We start from the raw sequence: 16,715 nt of genomic DNA on the forward strand, positions 1-16,715 counted from the left end.
CTCATTCATGATAAGAGTTTGATTGTTGTCCTCCCAACTGGGAATAATAATAAGAAGAAGAAAAACAAAAACAGTGCCATATAGTGATGTCTTTCCCCAGTGTTTCACTTATGCAGAGTGCACACAGTCATATATATGCCACTCAAATGAACTGAAATGCAATGAGAAATGAAGAGGGGCCTGTTCAGTTTGTCCCAGGTTCTGCACCAGTAATTTTGAAGGTCATAATCAAGCCCAAATTAATGTTATAATCTTGAGTCTTGACTTGTGTAGTCTATTGATATATATTTGAAAAATAAGGTAGCTTCAGAAATCAAAGTGTTAGGTAAGGATTGGAACATTGCAAAAGACAAAACATGCCTTCATTTTTTGTCAACAGGTTGTTGGTTAGACGGCTCTGAATAGACAAGCATTTTTTATGTCAAACCGAAATTTCAATGAGAACCAAGTTCATCCATTCCAGTCTGCATTTGCCCAAAATTTTTGGCTCTGCACATGCATACCCAATTCAAGATTCACTTGGTCCCACCCACCACACCCACTACTACAGAGTTTAAATATTTGAATATTCAAAAGGAAAATATTTGGGTCACCCCTTGGGGTACCCCAAAATCACCCCTCCTTCCAAAATAACAATTTCGGTAATGTCGGCGCATGATCGGAACGTTCTCTTTTTAGATCACCTATTATAGATCATCTCTGCAAAAAATCAAATCAATCGGAAATCGTTTGGTTATATAACTGTTGTCAATTAAGTAGAAAAAATTGATGGTTTTCAATTAAAGAGTGATTTTTTGACCAAACTGTTGATTTTTTCTATTTAATCAACAACAGTTATATAATCAAACGATTTCCGATTGAGTTGATTTTTTGCAGAGGTGATCTATAATAGGTGATCTAAAAAGTGAACGATTCCGATCATGCGCTGACATTACCAAAATTATTATTTTGGGGGGAGGGGTGACCTTGGAGTACCCCCAAGGGGTGACCCAAGTAGTGTCCTATTCAAAATGCAGGGAATATTGGTATGAGAGACTAAAATATCATGCATTACTATGAACTATATATATATATATATATGTATATATTATCAAGTGATCTGTAGCAAGGCAATGTCCAAAGACTTTAGGGCACCACGCCGCCCTTTGATTCCTTAGGGCACGGCTTTGGACAGTGATTCGTCCTTAATTTTTAGTAATGTCAATTAAATAGAAAAAAAATACTTAAAATTAATTGTCTTTGACCGCTCAATTAAAGTTTTAAATGAAGAATGAAGTGATATGAGATGAATAAGATGATGATCGAAATATATTATAGTTGCAGGCCATTTTGTGTAACCTAAAAGAAAAAAATTTGAATATGTAACAATTTCCACATGCATAGCCTACTCTCATGGATAAGATAATGGTTGACAAACAATATTCTCCTGTACTATTGATTAACATAATAAATAAATAAAATTTATACATGAAAGATTCTCATGCACATGAACATATATGATAGATAGTGGAGATGCCATAAGAACCAAGATTGGCAACATCTGATAAATTCTAGTAGTGGTAGTGGGGATGTGATACATTTTGATCATTAAACTCACTAATCTCTATACACCCATAATTCCCCTGCGGAAATTTGGCCTAGCTAGCCAGAAATAGTAGATACCACCTACCAACCACTATCTATTACTATATATATAGATATATTTGTTTTGGTCTGATTAATTACTATATATTCACTATTACTAAGAAATTAAAACTTGATTCCCACCAACTATATTCAACAACTTACTGTATGCATTTCCTAGCTTTCATTGCAGCTGTTATGTGGGATTAATTCAGTCTTTTTGTAATTATGTAAACAATTAACTTCTGTACATTGGGAGGGTCCCTAAGTTGTGATTAGTGGTAATTCTTGGTCATGTGCTGTGACAACTCAAGCTCTGAGTCATAAAAAGTTCTTTCTTTAGTTTATTAATTTTCATTATTATAAGATATAAGATAAATACATGCACATCCGAATATCCATCCGATGCATGTGTAGTATAGTGGAAAAGATGTATGAAAGTTATAATAAGAATAGAAATTGTAAGGTGTGGAAGACAAAAAAATGGACGAGTAGAAAGTAGGCTTGATTACTATATATATATTAACTTTAATTTTTCAATTTATTACTAAATGTGTTTAAGGTTAGGAGGTTATAATTTATTTCCATTTTTATTTAGTTGAGAGTAAAAAAGAAAGAAAGGAAAAAACCCGTGAGCTAGGCCTATAAGTTCATCGAATTGAAGCCGAATCCAACTCATTTCCATTTGCCATATGAATGGAGAAGATTGGAGAACTAGTCCACCATTTGTAGTGAAAAATGCATATGGAGAGGCTTTTTTAATTTTGTTATCCCATTAGATTTCTTTTGATAAATTATTCCATTAGATCGAGTGTTCAACACTTCAACTTGTGAGTATGCATAAATTATTTATTATCTTGAATTCTTTATCAAAGACTTTTGGTAGCCACCAAATGATTTATCTTAATTTTAAGCGGGTAAAAGTTAATACACTTGAAGCCAACATTAAACATACTTATCGTGAATCAATTAACTCTCTTGATGCTATCTATATTCTCTTTTCTATTTTTTCTTCCAATATTTTTTTTTATTATTTTTGTTCAGTAGTATAATTTTATGATTGAAACCGTTCAATTTTTAGATCATCCTTTAAAGATATCTCTGTAAAAAAATTAACTAAATCGAAAGTCGTTTAATTATGTAACTATTATTAAATAAAGAAACGGTGAATCTAACTATTATTAAAATCGTCTGTTTATTTGATCACAGTTACATGACCAAATGATGTCTGATTTGACTGATTTTTTGTAAAAATGATTTTCAAAGGTCGATCTAAAAGATAAACGATTACGATCATAAAACTACACTGCGGAATAAAAATAATAAAGAAGAAGTCGATGAAGAAGGTAGAAATGAGAAGACAAATAACCAGATAGCATTTCTCATATTAGAAAAGTCTCAAATTCAAAATCATTTTAAAAAATTTTGATTTTGATTTCATCCATAAATAATTAAATATCATAGATAAAAAAAATGATATGCAGTTATGCACAAAGAATACTAAAAACGGACTTTTTTTTTTTGGCCAAATACTAAAAACGGACTTTGAAAGACAATAATATCAACCGCTACCTTATTACATTTATTATTAATTGGGTCCATAAATTCATTTATTTATTTATAGTTTGGTTGCCATAAATTAATTATTTTTATGATTGCGAGTTTGCAACCTTGAATGCTGGAAATAAATATTTGAGGTGATTGCCGATCTCATTCTCCGTTTCTCCGGGCGGCCGGCATAATAAATAAGTAGGAGAGAAGAATATGAAGGCATTAAATAAACAGAAAAAAATAAGAGAATGTAATGTAGATTGGCAGTTGAGTAGAGGTATGTATGTATTGACCATTTCCTACGTCATCCCATTTCTTTGTCCTCTCTCTCACATGTCTCTCTCTCGAATCAAAATCCAAAAGCAAAGAAACAAAACAAAATGTGTCTGGAATAAAACCCAATTGCTCAAAAACAATAATTATTACAACAAAAACAATAAAATAGAGGCAATTTAGCTGATGTGTCTTTCTCCTATTTGGCTAGTAGTAGTAGTAGTAGCAGTTGGTCTTTGCCCTCACCAATTTGGGGAGTTTCCCTGGCCATCAGTATCATGCGCACCAGCTCACCACGAACCCCCGTTCCTTTCCCACCCTCTCAAAATCAATATTAAAGGTGAACATGGCATGGAGCCATGGGAGTGTAAATTGAAATATTTTAAGTTCAAATTTTCACAAGCACAAAAAATATTTAGATTCATTTAATATTGTCAACGAAAAATGTTAAGAGATCATTTTTTTGTACCATCTAGTGTATCATTTTTTTAATAAAAATGAGCTCCATTTATATTGGTGAATCTCACATCTATTAAAGAGATGATACACTAAATAATATAAAGACATAATTTCCTTAGCACTACCCATTTGATAATGGGTAGTGTCATGCTAGTTGAATCTATTTAAATTAAACTCATTTGTGTTTCTTGTCGTACTCATTTCTTATTAATACTCACGTTGTGTCCCATATGTTTCATGCCATGCCTTAAGATTTTTTTTTTGGCATAAATTCAATTTAGACACATAACTATACATGATATTTCAACGGGGTCCACGAACTTTCAAATATTTCAAATATACACATGATTTATTATGTAAATTGAAAAATGAAATTCCGTCCATCAATTTATTGAGAGATCAGTTAAATGTTAGCTTGCCTTTTGCTAACAGGGATTAATTGACGACGTGACACCAATTCAGCATAAATTTCCCGCCAAATGAGCAACACATGTCCACTTGACACGGGCCCACACACTCATCACCTCTTTCCCGCTCATCGAACACTCTCCTGACCATTTAGTCTCCAAAAAACATCACGTTTTCCCCCAAATTCGAATATAAATCTCTCACTTGTGTTCAACGAGCGAGAAAGAGATGATGAAATTGTGGACCTGTGTCAGGGGTTAGGTGGACCTGTGTTGCTCATTTGGCGGGAAATGAGCGACATGAGTCCACTTAACCCCTGACACGGGCCCACAAACTCTCTCTCTCTCTCTCTATTATTATTAAATTGTGGGCTCGTGTCGCTCATTTGGCGAGAAATATTTGCTGAGATAGCGCTACGTCGCCAATTAATCCCGGTCAGCAAAAGTCAAGCTGTCATTTAACTAATATCTCAACGAATCAATGGACAGAAATTCATTTTTCAATTTATATAATAGATCGGGTGTATATTTGAAATATTTTAAAATTCATGGACCCCGTTGAAATAGCTTATATAGTTATGTGTCTAAATTGAAATTCTGCAATTTTTTTTTTTTTAACACAAAATCAACAAGGCGCATAAAATTTACAAACCTTTTATCACGCATCTACTTTTGTGTAAACTTCTCGGTCAATCGGTATTGGCTTTTTTTTTTTTTTGGGACCGATGGGTATTGCCGTATTGGCATAGAAAACGCAAGAATATGTTAGGAGTGGGTCCCACAATTAAAACCCGGACTTGGTTGTCACTTCTCAACAAGTAGCAACCAATATTCAACCCATAAAACGTGGCTTACGAGCCCATTTTAATTCCACCACTCCACCGCTACTTTTTCTCTTGGTTCAGTTTTCAGTTTTCTTTCCACTCACTCAGTCACTCTCTCGCTCTCTTTCTTCAATGGTGTCTGTCTAAGACAGAGTCACTCACTCAGTCTAACCCACTTTTTCTTTGGAAATAAAAATAACACAAGGGTTTGGTTTGGAACCTAGTATTGTGACTTGTGAGTCGTGTAATCTCATTAGTGGTGGTGGTGGTGGCTCTTGCTTATCTTGCTTGCTTTTCCATGTGCTCCTTTGGTTATTCTTCACTGCCCACCTTTCTTTCTTTCTTTCCTTTTTGTGTTCCCCTATTCACCTTTCAGTTTTCTTTGTTTTAAAGTTCTTGGGGATAGGTTGATAAGCTCAAAGTTTGTGGAGTAAAAGACTTTGGGTGTTGAATGTATTGCCCATCAGCTGCTTGATTGTGGGTGTTTGCGTATTTGGGTGCATCTCATTTTTTGTGCTTCTTAATTCTTCTTGGATCCCATTCTTGAGGTAAGAGAAAAAGTTGGTCTTTTAGCATTTATTATATTCTTTTAATTTTTTAAAATAGTTTGAACTTTAGGTGTCTGTTTGTTGTTTTTTATGGTTACTTTGTGGCTTTAATTGTGATTTTTCTAATGTATGTTTGAATTTCCTTTCTGGGTTTTATTATTATATGGTGGTAAGATTGAATCTTTTCAGTCTGTCTTCTTCTTTCTCAGTTTTTGGAAAGGAAGTACAGTAAACAGTTGGAGACGAGGAGTTAAGTTGGGTTGGTGAGATTTATGGGGGGTGGTGTTTTTGTATGTATTCCATATTTCTTGCTTGTTCCTGTTTTGGATTAGTGAAAAACTTAATTTAAGCCAACAAGGCAAAGTTGGAAGATTTATTGTATTTGGTCTTGGTAAGTACTACAAATAATTAAAAACCTCCAAACAAACTTGTTTACGATTATGCCTGGAGCCTGATGCTTCAAGCTTCAGATTTTGAAAACAATCTTCCAAGCATGGTATCTGAAAACTTCCACCAATTTCTGGACTTATTTCCAAAGCTTCCACCAATTTCTGGACTTATTTCCAAAACTTCCACCAAATTCTGGACTTATTTCCAAAACTTCTGGGTGATAATTATTTCATTGATACTCTGACATGTTTGTTTTGGATTTCTTCCAATTATTATCTTCTTACTTTTGCAATTTGATGACTTGTGCTTACCGCTTGACGCTTGTGTTACTGTTCAGGATTCTTGTAAGATAAGACTTGGACGGGGAGAAGTTATGTAATTCTGTTTACCAACAATCTATATGATTCCATTTGAGGCAGAATATAGAGAAAGAAGTTATCTACCATTAATGTGCGTTATTTAATTGGGGTCAGCAGATGGATGATAAATTTGTAAATGCTCAGAAAGATCACCAGGGAAAAGAGGATTCATTGCATACATTGAGCAAGGAGAGAGAATTATCAGTAGAAGGTACTTTAAAATCCTCTGGGTCAAAGTTGAAAAGGTTGGTCAGATGGGCAAATCCACAGCATGCCCTAACTTTAAATGTTAAGCGTTCACAAATTAGTAGATGTTGCACAAAAAGTACCTTGTTTCAAAGTACTCTTGGCTTGGACAGTAGGATTCCAAGGCATATACTGAGCTTAGATGAAAGATTTCGTCGTCGATGTATGGAATTGATCCATATTAGTGCATCCAAAGCTGCCCAATGCAATGTATCTGTGAATTTGAGCTCTGCAAATATGGGTGTTTTGTCAGACAGCTTGAATGTGACCAAAATTAGAAGTAGAGATACATATGATTCTGCTAGTTTTGTTTTCGAATGTCCATTGGCAGCTGGAGGTGGGAGTGTAGTCATAAGCCCTGCAGGACGGTGGATTGTAGGTACAGTTATGGGCAGCAAGAGCATGATAAATATATTGAAAAGCCCTTTGTTTCACCAATTGGGCCCCTTGGGTAGCAATGCAGACTTCGGAAGAATAAACTCGAATGATAACAGAGGCTCAATATGCTATGATTTCACAGAGTCTCCTGGTGGATTAAGTTTCTCTCCTTCACCGAAGCTTGAAAAGAAAACACCAATTAAGGGAAGCCATAAAAATGGATCTGATACTGGCCACAAAAGGCTTGTTTCTATGTGTAGCACAAACTCTACATGCTCCGCTCAATCTTCTCCTACTCTTGCCACTGTTTCTCAAGGAATGCTCCAATGCACGTGGAAGGGAGGGGATCCTCATTTTGTGTTCTCCACAGATGAAAAGAGGGAGGTCTATGTAGCCAACTTGTGGAAGGTTGAGTCTGAAGAGGACAAGACTCTGGACTATATATACTTGTTCCATTCGGGAAAGGGTGGCCAAAAGGACCATGAGATTCGTGATAGTGAGTCATACCTTGTCGGTAAGATGAAGGTGAATAATATGGTCTCCCTCTGCTCAAACAAGTCAAAGATCATGGAGACTCAGTTCATTTTATTTGGTGGTGGTATTGAGGTGCACACTTCCAGCCATAATCTCAGGAAAAGTAAGGGGTTATCAAAGAAGGTAGTGAAAGTGTTCAGGTCAAGTCATTCATCCAAACAAAAAACCATCTCCAAATTGAGTGGACCGAGTTCCATACTTGAAAATTCTTCTCAGGAATCATGCCTAGACACAGGCAACAATCAAGATGCTCTAGGTGTACCCAATTTGTTAGAAGATCATCTCCCTCCGAATTTTGAATTGGCTGCCATTGTTGTGAAAGATCATCTCCCTGATAATCGTAAGGAGGAAGCTGGAGGTTGGGGTTTGAAATTTCTAAAGAAGGTTGGGGTCAAGAAGACCATTGACTCTGTGGAACCCTCAACACCTTTCAAATGTTGTCGAAATAATGGTGATTGCTCTACAAGTATGAATGTTCTAATCCCAGCAGGTCTTCATGCTGGGCCAAGAACCAGAAATGGTGGTCCTTCAAGTCTTACTGAAAGATGGAGATCTGGTGGACACTGTGACTGTGGTGGTTGGGACATGGGGTGCCCTCTCACAGTACTTAAAACCACATCAAACAAAGAAGACATTTTGTCTCAATCAGACACTCAGGGGGAGTGCAAGTCATTTGATTTAAATACACAGGTATCCCAATCTTCTATCTCTCTCCCCCACCCCCTTAATGTATAATGTGAAATAGAAATTTTATTGAGCAAGTATTAAAATTGGCTTACGCCATCATACATGTTTACAAAATTTGTACATCCTGTGTTTCTCTTGATGACTCATTGTTCTGGCTCTTCTGCTGTCTTTCAATTTCTCATTATTGAGGTTATACATAATCTGAAAAAATGATATTGTTTTTGGCAATAAGATAGATGTGCAATATTTTTTTGTGGCTTGAAAAAGAAGAATGAAATGCTATTATGACTTAGCTGATAGGTACTGAAACTTGGCATTTAATATTTCCATCACAATACATTGATTCTTTGCAAGGCTACGATATTTTGGTTGATGTTGAAATGATTTCAGGAATAATTTATCACATGCTAATCTATTGTTGTTATTTGAATTTTTTATTCGTACTTAACTTTTTGAGCAAAGATATTTATCTCTCATTTCAAATTCTTCAGGGTTCAATGCATGGTGCTCCCACATTAAGGATGCTGAATGTCCGTGACGGTTTGTATTTTGTTCATTTTCAACCAACTCTGTCCATTCTGCAGTCTTTCTCAATTGCAGTAGCAATTATCCATACACAGAGTCCCACTCTCCAGCCCAAATGTACAGGAGTTTTAAGTACCAAAATCCAGGGTTGAAACTTATAGTCTTTGTAACACTCTTACTGTATACAACAGTAAGTAATTTACAATATATGTATTTATACTTGGAATCATGATGATTTCTGCTCTGTTTTATGGCTTTTGATTACCCTGTTATAGTGATATCAGACAGTTTTCTGATTCTAGGTTAGTTGGTACTGGTTGGGTTTTAATCCCTTGATTCTTAAACCAGAAACCCTTGTAATTTGCTTCTAGTGTTGAATGTACAAGATTTGGTATAGTTAAATTCATAGAAAATGATCTTGAGGGCAATTAAAAACACTGAAATTGGTATTTTTATAGTTTTGTTGTAGATTAATCTGAACTGGAATTCCATCCTTAGACCAAAACCTACTATTGTAATTTTGATTTTCTTTTTCTGTCAACCTCCACTCCATCTAGAGCATTTACAGCTTCTCAACATTCTTGCTCTGGTCAACACTAGTTTGTTCATAATTGTCTTCTTATGTGGAATGCATCATTCTTGTGCTTCACAAAGTAAGTTTCCCTGGACCTTTCCTTCCTTTCTCTTTTTACTTGTTGTAATTGGGACGTGTTTTAATTACAGGGCTTACATTTGACATATTGGATTTGTTTTACTTGTCTAGCTGTAACTATGTCAGCAATCCCCTTCATAATCACAAGATAAGGTGAGAAACATACCAATAGCTTCTAACCATGTCATATCAAACCATGAAAGTGAGCAATTTTAAAAGATGACAGCAATTTAATTAGGTGTGTTATTCTTTTATTTGTTTGTTTGTTATGTTTTCTAAGGCATGTTCACTTAACTTCATATTTCCTATCCAAGATAGAGAAAAGAAAAATAATGAGAATGCTTTTGAGGTTAGCATCCATTACTGACCAGGAAAAATAATAGAAAAGAAGGAATCACGCAGAAACTCACACACACACACACATACACACACACACATCTGTACTGATAGAAAATCAAGGAGGACAACAATACAATTAATCCACTTAGCGAATCTCTAAAGAGAAAAAGAACAAGAAAGAGATTTAACTTCAAGCTTATTCAATAGGACCTTGAACACTCTGGAAGTATATGGGATTAACTTGCAGGTCACCATTGACTTCTATCCTGTATGATTACTGTAAGTATAAGACTTCTGGAAAATTCATTTTGCATCTACACAGAAGCAGGTCAAGAATTCTGGATAACTCTTATATGTCTCAATTGTTGATCTACTTTTAGCTTAATAATGTGCATATATTTGTTTTTTTTAACATAATAATGTGCATATTAAACCTGCTTATGAAAATGTTTTATGTCATGAGTTCATGGCTGATCATTTCCTTTAGAAATTTGCCCCTCTATGGTATCATAAGATCATTGCTGATAGTTCGTGTTATACAGTTAGTCAGAAGTCAGAAGCAGGGATGATAAATTGTTATTTGAACATGCTTACTTGGGCTAATCTTTTTATTTTTGGTTTCTTCTTTTAAGTAAAGATAGAGATGGGAAAGGGAGTGGAAAGTGAGGAGAGATGATAGATGGCGTTACATGAACACATTGAAACCAATGTTGCCAAGGTACGCTCATTGTAATAAAAAAAAGTTGGTAATTTCCATATTGTTCTAAATTGTAGGGTTTCAAGGGTTTAGGTTTGGTTAATTATGTTGATTGAATCAATCTGATTTATCTTGTTTTTTGTCCTACGATTTAGCTTTTTATTATATCTGTTAAAGAATTTCCTTTTTTTTTTTTTTGGGTGGCTAACATCAAATTTAAGTATCATTAACATCAAATTTTTTAAATGAATTTTAATTGTGGAATCTTAGTTCATTTTGATTAGCAAACCTTCATAAGACTCTGGTTATCAAACAGAAAAGCAAATTCTACATTCTTTAATGAATGTGGATTTAATAAGTTTCAGTTTCTACATTCTTTAGTTTTAAATCAAATAATTTATGTGTAATTGTTTCCTTTTGTGTTTCTAAATGTTCTGAGCTTTTGAGTAACTGCTTTCAGGCCCGGGAAGGGGAAAAAAGCTAAAACCTTGTGGAGCTGCTTGTTGCTGGCAGTTTTTTGGGTTTTACGGATGGAGCGCAACAGAAGAATTTTCGATGATTATAAGGGGGTTGAAGTGGAAGTTCTTTGGGAGCGAGCGAAATTCTGGGCTGCTTTATGGGCATCAGTTACGGCTGATTTTTGGGCATACTCTATGATGCAGGACAGAAAATAAACTAGAAGAATAACACCGTATTCTGCTAGGGAAACCTTGAATCCACAAGGAAATTGAAACTCTCAAAGAGAGATTTTTAGATAAGTTTTTGCTGGAAGTTGAGAATGCCTAACCAAGGGTACAAGCCACCCTTACATAGCTGTAGAATCAGTAAGCTCAAGAGTCTAGACTATTAGATGTGACCCTTGGATGATACATGAATGCAAAATAACTCACACAAAACATTAAATTAAATGCACAACTAAATGCATGGACAGTAACTGAAACTTAAATACACAACTAAATGCATGGACAGTAACTGAAACACTTATTACTCCAAATCTTATCCATCAGTATTATTCCTCTTCATCATTCTCCCCTGCTTGAGAAAAACTCGACCTCGAGTTGTTGCTAGAACTGTCAGCTTCATCTGGAGGATGGTATTCAAACAAATCTGCCACATTGAACGTAGAGGAGATGTTCACGTGATCTGGCAAGTCGACAACATAAGCATTATCATTGATCTTTCGCGTAATTTGATAAGGACCATACTTTTTGTCATTCAGTTTATTATAAGTGCCCACAGGAAACCGTCCTTTGCGTAAGTAAACCATTACTAGATCACCTTCTTTGAAAACCTTCCGACGTCTCTTTTTATCAGCAGCTTCTTTGTACTTGTGAGCTGCTATCTCCAAATTTTGTCGGACCTCCTTTTGGATTGATGAAATTCTTTCCGCCATATTTTCTGCAGCAATGCTTTTGCCTGGTAGCTTGGGCAAAGGAACCAAATCCAAGGCATAATTTGGTGGATGGCAGTAAACAATAGCAAATGGAGACTTCCCAGTAGAACGGTTAACCATGCTATTATATGCAAACTCAGCTTGTGCTAAAGACAAATCCCACTGCTTTGGTTTGTCCCTAGAAATGCAACGAATCAGATTTCCCAAGGTTCGGTTCACTACCTCGGTTTGGCCATCAGGTTGGGGATGACTTGTGCTGCTAAAATTAAGTGATGTATCAAATCTCCGCCATAACGTTCTCCAAAAATGAGACAAGAACTTAGTGTCGCGATCTGAAGTGATGGATTTAGGAACACCATGTAAACGAACAATCTCCTTAAAGAATAGGTTGGCGACATTAGTTGCATCGGCAGTCTTCTTGCAAGCAACAAAATGTGCCATCTTCGAATATCGATCAACAATAACAAACACTGAATCCACTCCTCTTTGGGTTCGGGGTAATCCCAAAATAAAGTCCATAGACAAATCTTCCCATGGGGCCTCGGGAATAGGTAAAGGAATATAGAGACCTGTATTTTGTGATTGTCCTTTAGCAACTTGACAAATTGGACATCTTTTCACAAAATTTCTCACATCCCGCTTCAATTGTGGCCAATAGTATCTTTCTTCTACAAGAGCCACTGTCTTATCTCTTCCAAAATGTCCACTTAATCCGCTGCCATGCAAGTCTTGAATTAAGTGTTCTCTCAACGACCCTCTAGGGATACACAACTGATTACCTCGAAATAAGTAACCATCATGAATATGCATATTATCCACTGCTTGACCCAACTGTAGCTTCTCCCAAACTTGAGAAAAATCTTCATCTTCACTGTACAACTCCTTGAGATAGTCAAAGCCAATGACCTCAGCACGCATGGTCACAAGGAGTGAAGCCCTCCTGCTTAAAGCATCAGCAACACGGTTTTGCTGTCCTGATTTATGCCTTAATGAGAAAGTGAATCGCTGCATGTAAGCAATCCAGCTACCATGCATGCGATTTACCTTGTTCTGGCTGTTTATAAACTTCAGGGCCTGGTGATCAGTATAAAGAATAAACTCCCTTTGAATTAAGTAGTGCTCCCATACCTTAAGAACTCGAACAACTGCATAAAACTCCAGCTCATAGGTAGACCATTTTTTTCGTGCATCACTAAGCTTCTCACTATAAAATGCAACTGGTTTCCCCTCTTGTGTGAGGACAGCACCTATTCCAACTATTGAAGCATCACATTCCACCTCGAATAGCTTGTCAAAATCTAGTAAGGCCAAGACTGGTGCTGTTGATAGCTTCTCTTTTATCATTGCAAAGCTTTGTTCTGCCTCACTACCCTATTGGAACCTTCCTTCCTTCAAGCACTCAGTTATTGGAACCATGATGCTGCTGAAATTTTTGACAAACCGCCGATAAAAGGTGGCTAAACCATGGAAGCTTCGAACTTCTCGCACGGTTTTAGGAGCTGGCCACTCACGAATTGCTTTAACTTTCTCTTCATCAACCTGTATTCCATCACCACTAACAACAAACCCCAAAAATACTAGAGAAGGGGTCATAAAGCTGCATTTCTTCAAATTAATATACAATTTATTTTTTTTGCAGAACATTGAGCACCATTTTCAAGTGTGACATGTGCTCATCCTCACCTCGACTATAAATCAGGATATCGTCAAAATATACAACGACAAATTTACTGATAAATGGTTTCAATACCTGGTTCATTACCCGCATGAAGGTACTTGGTGCATTGGACAACCCAAATGGCATTACTAGCCATTCATACAACCCCTCTTTTGTCTTAAAAGCTGTCTTCCATTCATCTCCAGGTCGTATACGAATTTGATGGTACCCACTACGCAGGTCAATCTTAGAAAAGATCTTAGATCCGGATAAATTGTCAAGCATATCATCTAATCTTGGTATGGGGAACCGGTATTTTACTGTAATTTTATTTATGGCTCTGCTATCAATGCACATACGCCAACTGCCATCTTTTTTTGGTGTCAAGAGTGCGGGGACAGCACATGGACTCATACTTTCCCTTATTAATCCTTTCTTCATCAGATCTTCCACCTGATCTTGTAAGATCTGACTTTCTTTTGGACTCATTCGATAATGAGGAAGATTGGGAAGGCTAGCTCCGGGCACAAAGTCAATCTCATGTTGGATATCTCGCATAGGAGGCAAATCTGCAGGTAGCTCATCAGGGATAAGGTCACTGAACTCCATAAGTAAGGGCTGCAATGTATCTGGAATTTTACACGATGCATTGGGCAAACTCCCTTGAACTACAAGTGCATAAACCCTGCCACTTGTTTTAATCTCAGCGTTCCAGAAATCTTCATCATTATTCACCATAAATACTGACTTTCTTTGCTTGCTGGATTTTACTTCGTCTTTCATTGGCCCCAAAACAACTTTCTGTCCTCCCTTCATAAAAATGTAAACATTGTCTCGCCCCCTATGGGTTGCATCAACATCATATTGCCATGGTCTTCCCAAAATCATATGGCATGCATCCATTTCAACCACATCGCAAATTACTTTATCAACATAATGCTTCCCAATTGAAAAAGTAATGGGACAAATTTCAGTTACCTTTGATTCAGCCCCCTTCCTGATCCAACCAATTTTGTAAGGTGTGGGATGTTTTTCTGTCTTTAAACCCAATTTTTCCACCATTGTCTTGGACACAATGTTCTCACTGCTGCCACTATCAATGATCACGTCACAAACTTTCTGATTCACTGTGCACCGGGTCTTGAAAATATTATGTCGTTGAGGCGGCTCTTCTTGTTTTGGTGCCAGCAACAACCGGCGGATAACCAATGATCTCTCAAATAATTTGCCTTCATCTTCCCTAGTCACATCCTCTTCTTCATAAGTAACTGTATTTTCTTCGAAATTATCTTGTGACTGCTCTTCGTCTCCTTCTTCTGCTTCTAAAAAATTAACAGTCCGTCTTTGAGGGCAATGGTTAGAGAAATGCCCAGATTGTCCACACCTATAACACTTATCCTTCCGAGGCTTTGCATAGGGATCTTGAGACATCTCTTTACGGGGCTTAGTTGCTTCAGATTTCTGCAAAGAGCCACTACTGGCACCAGCTTCCCGATGAGGGTTGCTGGTTGGTTGCAGTGAGGAAGTCTGTTTTCCTTTACTTGCCATGGATCGTGACTGGTCAAATGGAGAACCTCGAAACACTTGATTCTTGGATCTATCCAGCTGTGTTTCAACCCTTGTGGCTAAATTAACAGCATCTACCAAAGTAATGGCTGACTGCAAATTAACTCTATCATGAATAGCCAGACGTAAACCACCAATATACCTTGCTGTTTGTTGTGCGTCAGTTTCCATAAGGTCATTGCGTGATGATAATCTGTAGAACTCTTCAGTATAGGCTTGAACAGTTCTACTTCCCTGCTTACAATCTTGATACTGCTGGAAAAGAACTTGTTCATAATCAGGGGGTAAAAATCTTGCTTTCAACAGCCGCTTCATTTTCATCCAAGATCTCACCGGAGTCTTCCTTTGTCGTGTTCGTGACATTTGAACTTGTTCCCACCATGCAGAGGCTCCACCTTTCAGCTTGTAGGCAACAAATTTGACTTTTCTTTCTTCAGGAATCTCCATATATTCAAAGAATCTCTCTACCTCGTTCAGCCAATCCAAGAAATCCTCTATATGGAGGTGCCCATTGAAACTGGGTAAATCAATCTTCATACGGTAGTCTCTATTTAGACCTTGATTATTACGTCTTGGAGGACCATGTTCCCCTTCCAGTTCCCCAAATAAATCTTCTGCATAATCTTCATCATCGCTGGAATTTTCATCAAATACTTGACGTTGATTTCGATGCACAGGGCCTCGATTATTGTCTTGCCTATTGTTTCGAACATTTCTTCTTCCCTGAATATTATTCGGATCCACCGCCAACCGATCAAGAGCTGCTTGAATGTTGAGTAATGTCTGCTGGGTCTGTTGTTGGAATTCCACAAACTCAGCCCTTGTAAGAGCCTCTCTTTCACGCTCACCGTCGCCAAAGGAATTGCCATTGTTTTGTGAGTTAGTCATCAGACCAAGGAATGACGAGGCTCTGATACCAACTGATGCAGGATAGAAAATAAACTAGAAGAATAACACCGTATTCTGCTAGGGAAACCTTGAATCCACAAGGAAATTGAAACTCTCAAAGAGAGATTTTTAGATAAGGTTTTGCTGGAAGTTGAGAATGCCTAACTAAGGGTACAAGCCACCCTTACATAGTTGTAGAATCAGTAAGCTCAAGAGTCTAGACTATTAGATGTGACCCTTGGATGATACATGAATGCAAAATAACTCACACAAAACATTAAATTAAATGCACAACTAAATGCATGGACAGTAACTGAAACTTAAATACACAACTAAATGCATGCACAGTAACTGAAACACTTATTACTCCAAATCTTATCCATCAGTATTATTCCTCTTCATCACTCTATATCTTCTATTATGCTGAATTTGTTAGCTGTTGTGCAGTGAGACTAGTTGTAGTTGTAGTGTGATGTCTTGGGTTTTTTCCTATCTGTGATCAGTTTGTTTTTTATTATTTTTTTATCTCTTTCTAAGTTTGTGGATTCCTTATCCACTGTGTTTTTTAATCTTTGTATTTTTAATAAAATTTCTCGTTTCTTCTAAAAAAAAAATTTGCAGACAAAAGAGTTTCAACCTCTGGCTGATAATATCAACAGGCTGAAATTTGTCATGTTTTCTCAGAAGTTTGTATTTTTTAAACAAACTTCTGATTCAAA

The 16,715-nt window shown here is 36.6% G+C and overlaps 2 protein-coding genes across 3 annotated transcripts; one reads left to right on the plus strand and one right to left on the minus strand.

The window, feature by feature from the left end:
- Nucleotides 1-5,188: 5,188 nt before the first annotated feature.
- LOC147293768 (cadherin EGF LAG seven-pass G-type receptor, putative (DUF3527)) lies at nt 5,189-9,235 on the plus strand. 2 transcript variants are annotated; one of them, XM_086233199.1, is made up of 4 exons: nt 5,189-5,685; nt 5,895-5,975; nt 6,413-8,282; nt 8,771-9,235. In XM_086233199.1, exons 3-4 carry the CDS (start codon nt 6,552-6,554, stop codon nt 8,954-8,956), a joined length of 1,917 nt encoding a protein of 638 aa, XP_086089325.1. In that variant the 5' UTR covers nt 5,189-5,685; nt 5,895-5,975; nt 6,413-6,551; the 3' UTR covers nt 8,957-9,235. The 2 variants fall into 2 exon arrangements, with proteins under 2 accessions (XP_086089325.1, XP_086089324.1); XM_086233198.1 differs by lacking the exon at nt 5,895-5,975.
- A 4,021-nt stretch (nt 9,236-13,256) lies between these two features.
- Nucleotides 13,257-15,996, minus strand: LOC147293769 (uncharacterized). The gene is made up of 2 exons (XM_086231125.1): nt 13,636-15,996; nt 13,257-13,424 (listed from the first exon to the last, which is right to left on the minus strand). Exons 1-2 carry the CDS (start codon nt 15,994-15,996, stop codon nt 13,257-13,259), a joined length of 2,529 nt encoding a protein of 842 aa, XP_086087251.1.
- Nucleotides 15,997-16,715: the final 719 nt, after the last annotated feature.

Source organism: Dryas octopetala, chromosome 2, assembly GCF_963921425.1.
Source record: "Dryas octopetala chromosome 2, drDryOcto1.1, whole genome shotgun sequence".
NCBI lineage: Eukaryota > Viridiplantae > Streptophyta > Magnoliopsida > Rosales > Rosaceae > Dryas > Dryas octopetala.

Coding starts and splice junctions, on each gene's coding strand:
- LOC147293769 (XM_086231125.1), bottom strand. CDS start 15,996: ATGACTAACTCACAAAACAATGGCAATTCCTTTGGCGACGGTGAGCGT. Junction 13,425..13,635: donor TCATGCGGGTAATGAACCAG/GTATTGAAACCA, acceptor GATGGAATACAG/GTTGATGAAGAGAAAGTTAA.
- LOC147293768 (XM_086233199.1), top strand. CDS start 6,552: ATGGATGATAAATTTGTAAATGCTCAGAAAGATCACCAGGGAAAAGAG. Junction 8,283..8,770: donor CATTTGATTTAAATACACAG/GTATCCCAATCT, acceptor CAAATTCTTCAG/GGTTCAATGCATGGTGCTCC.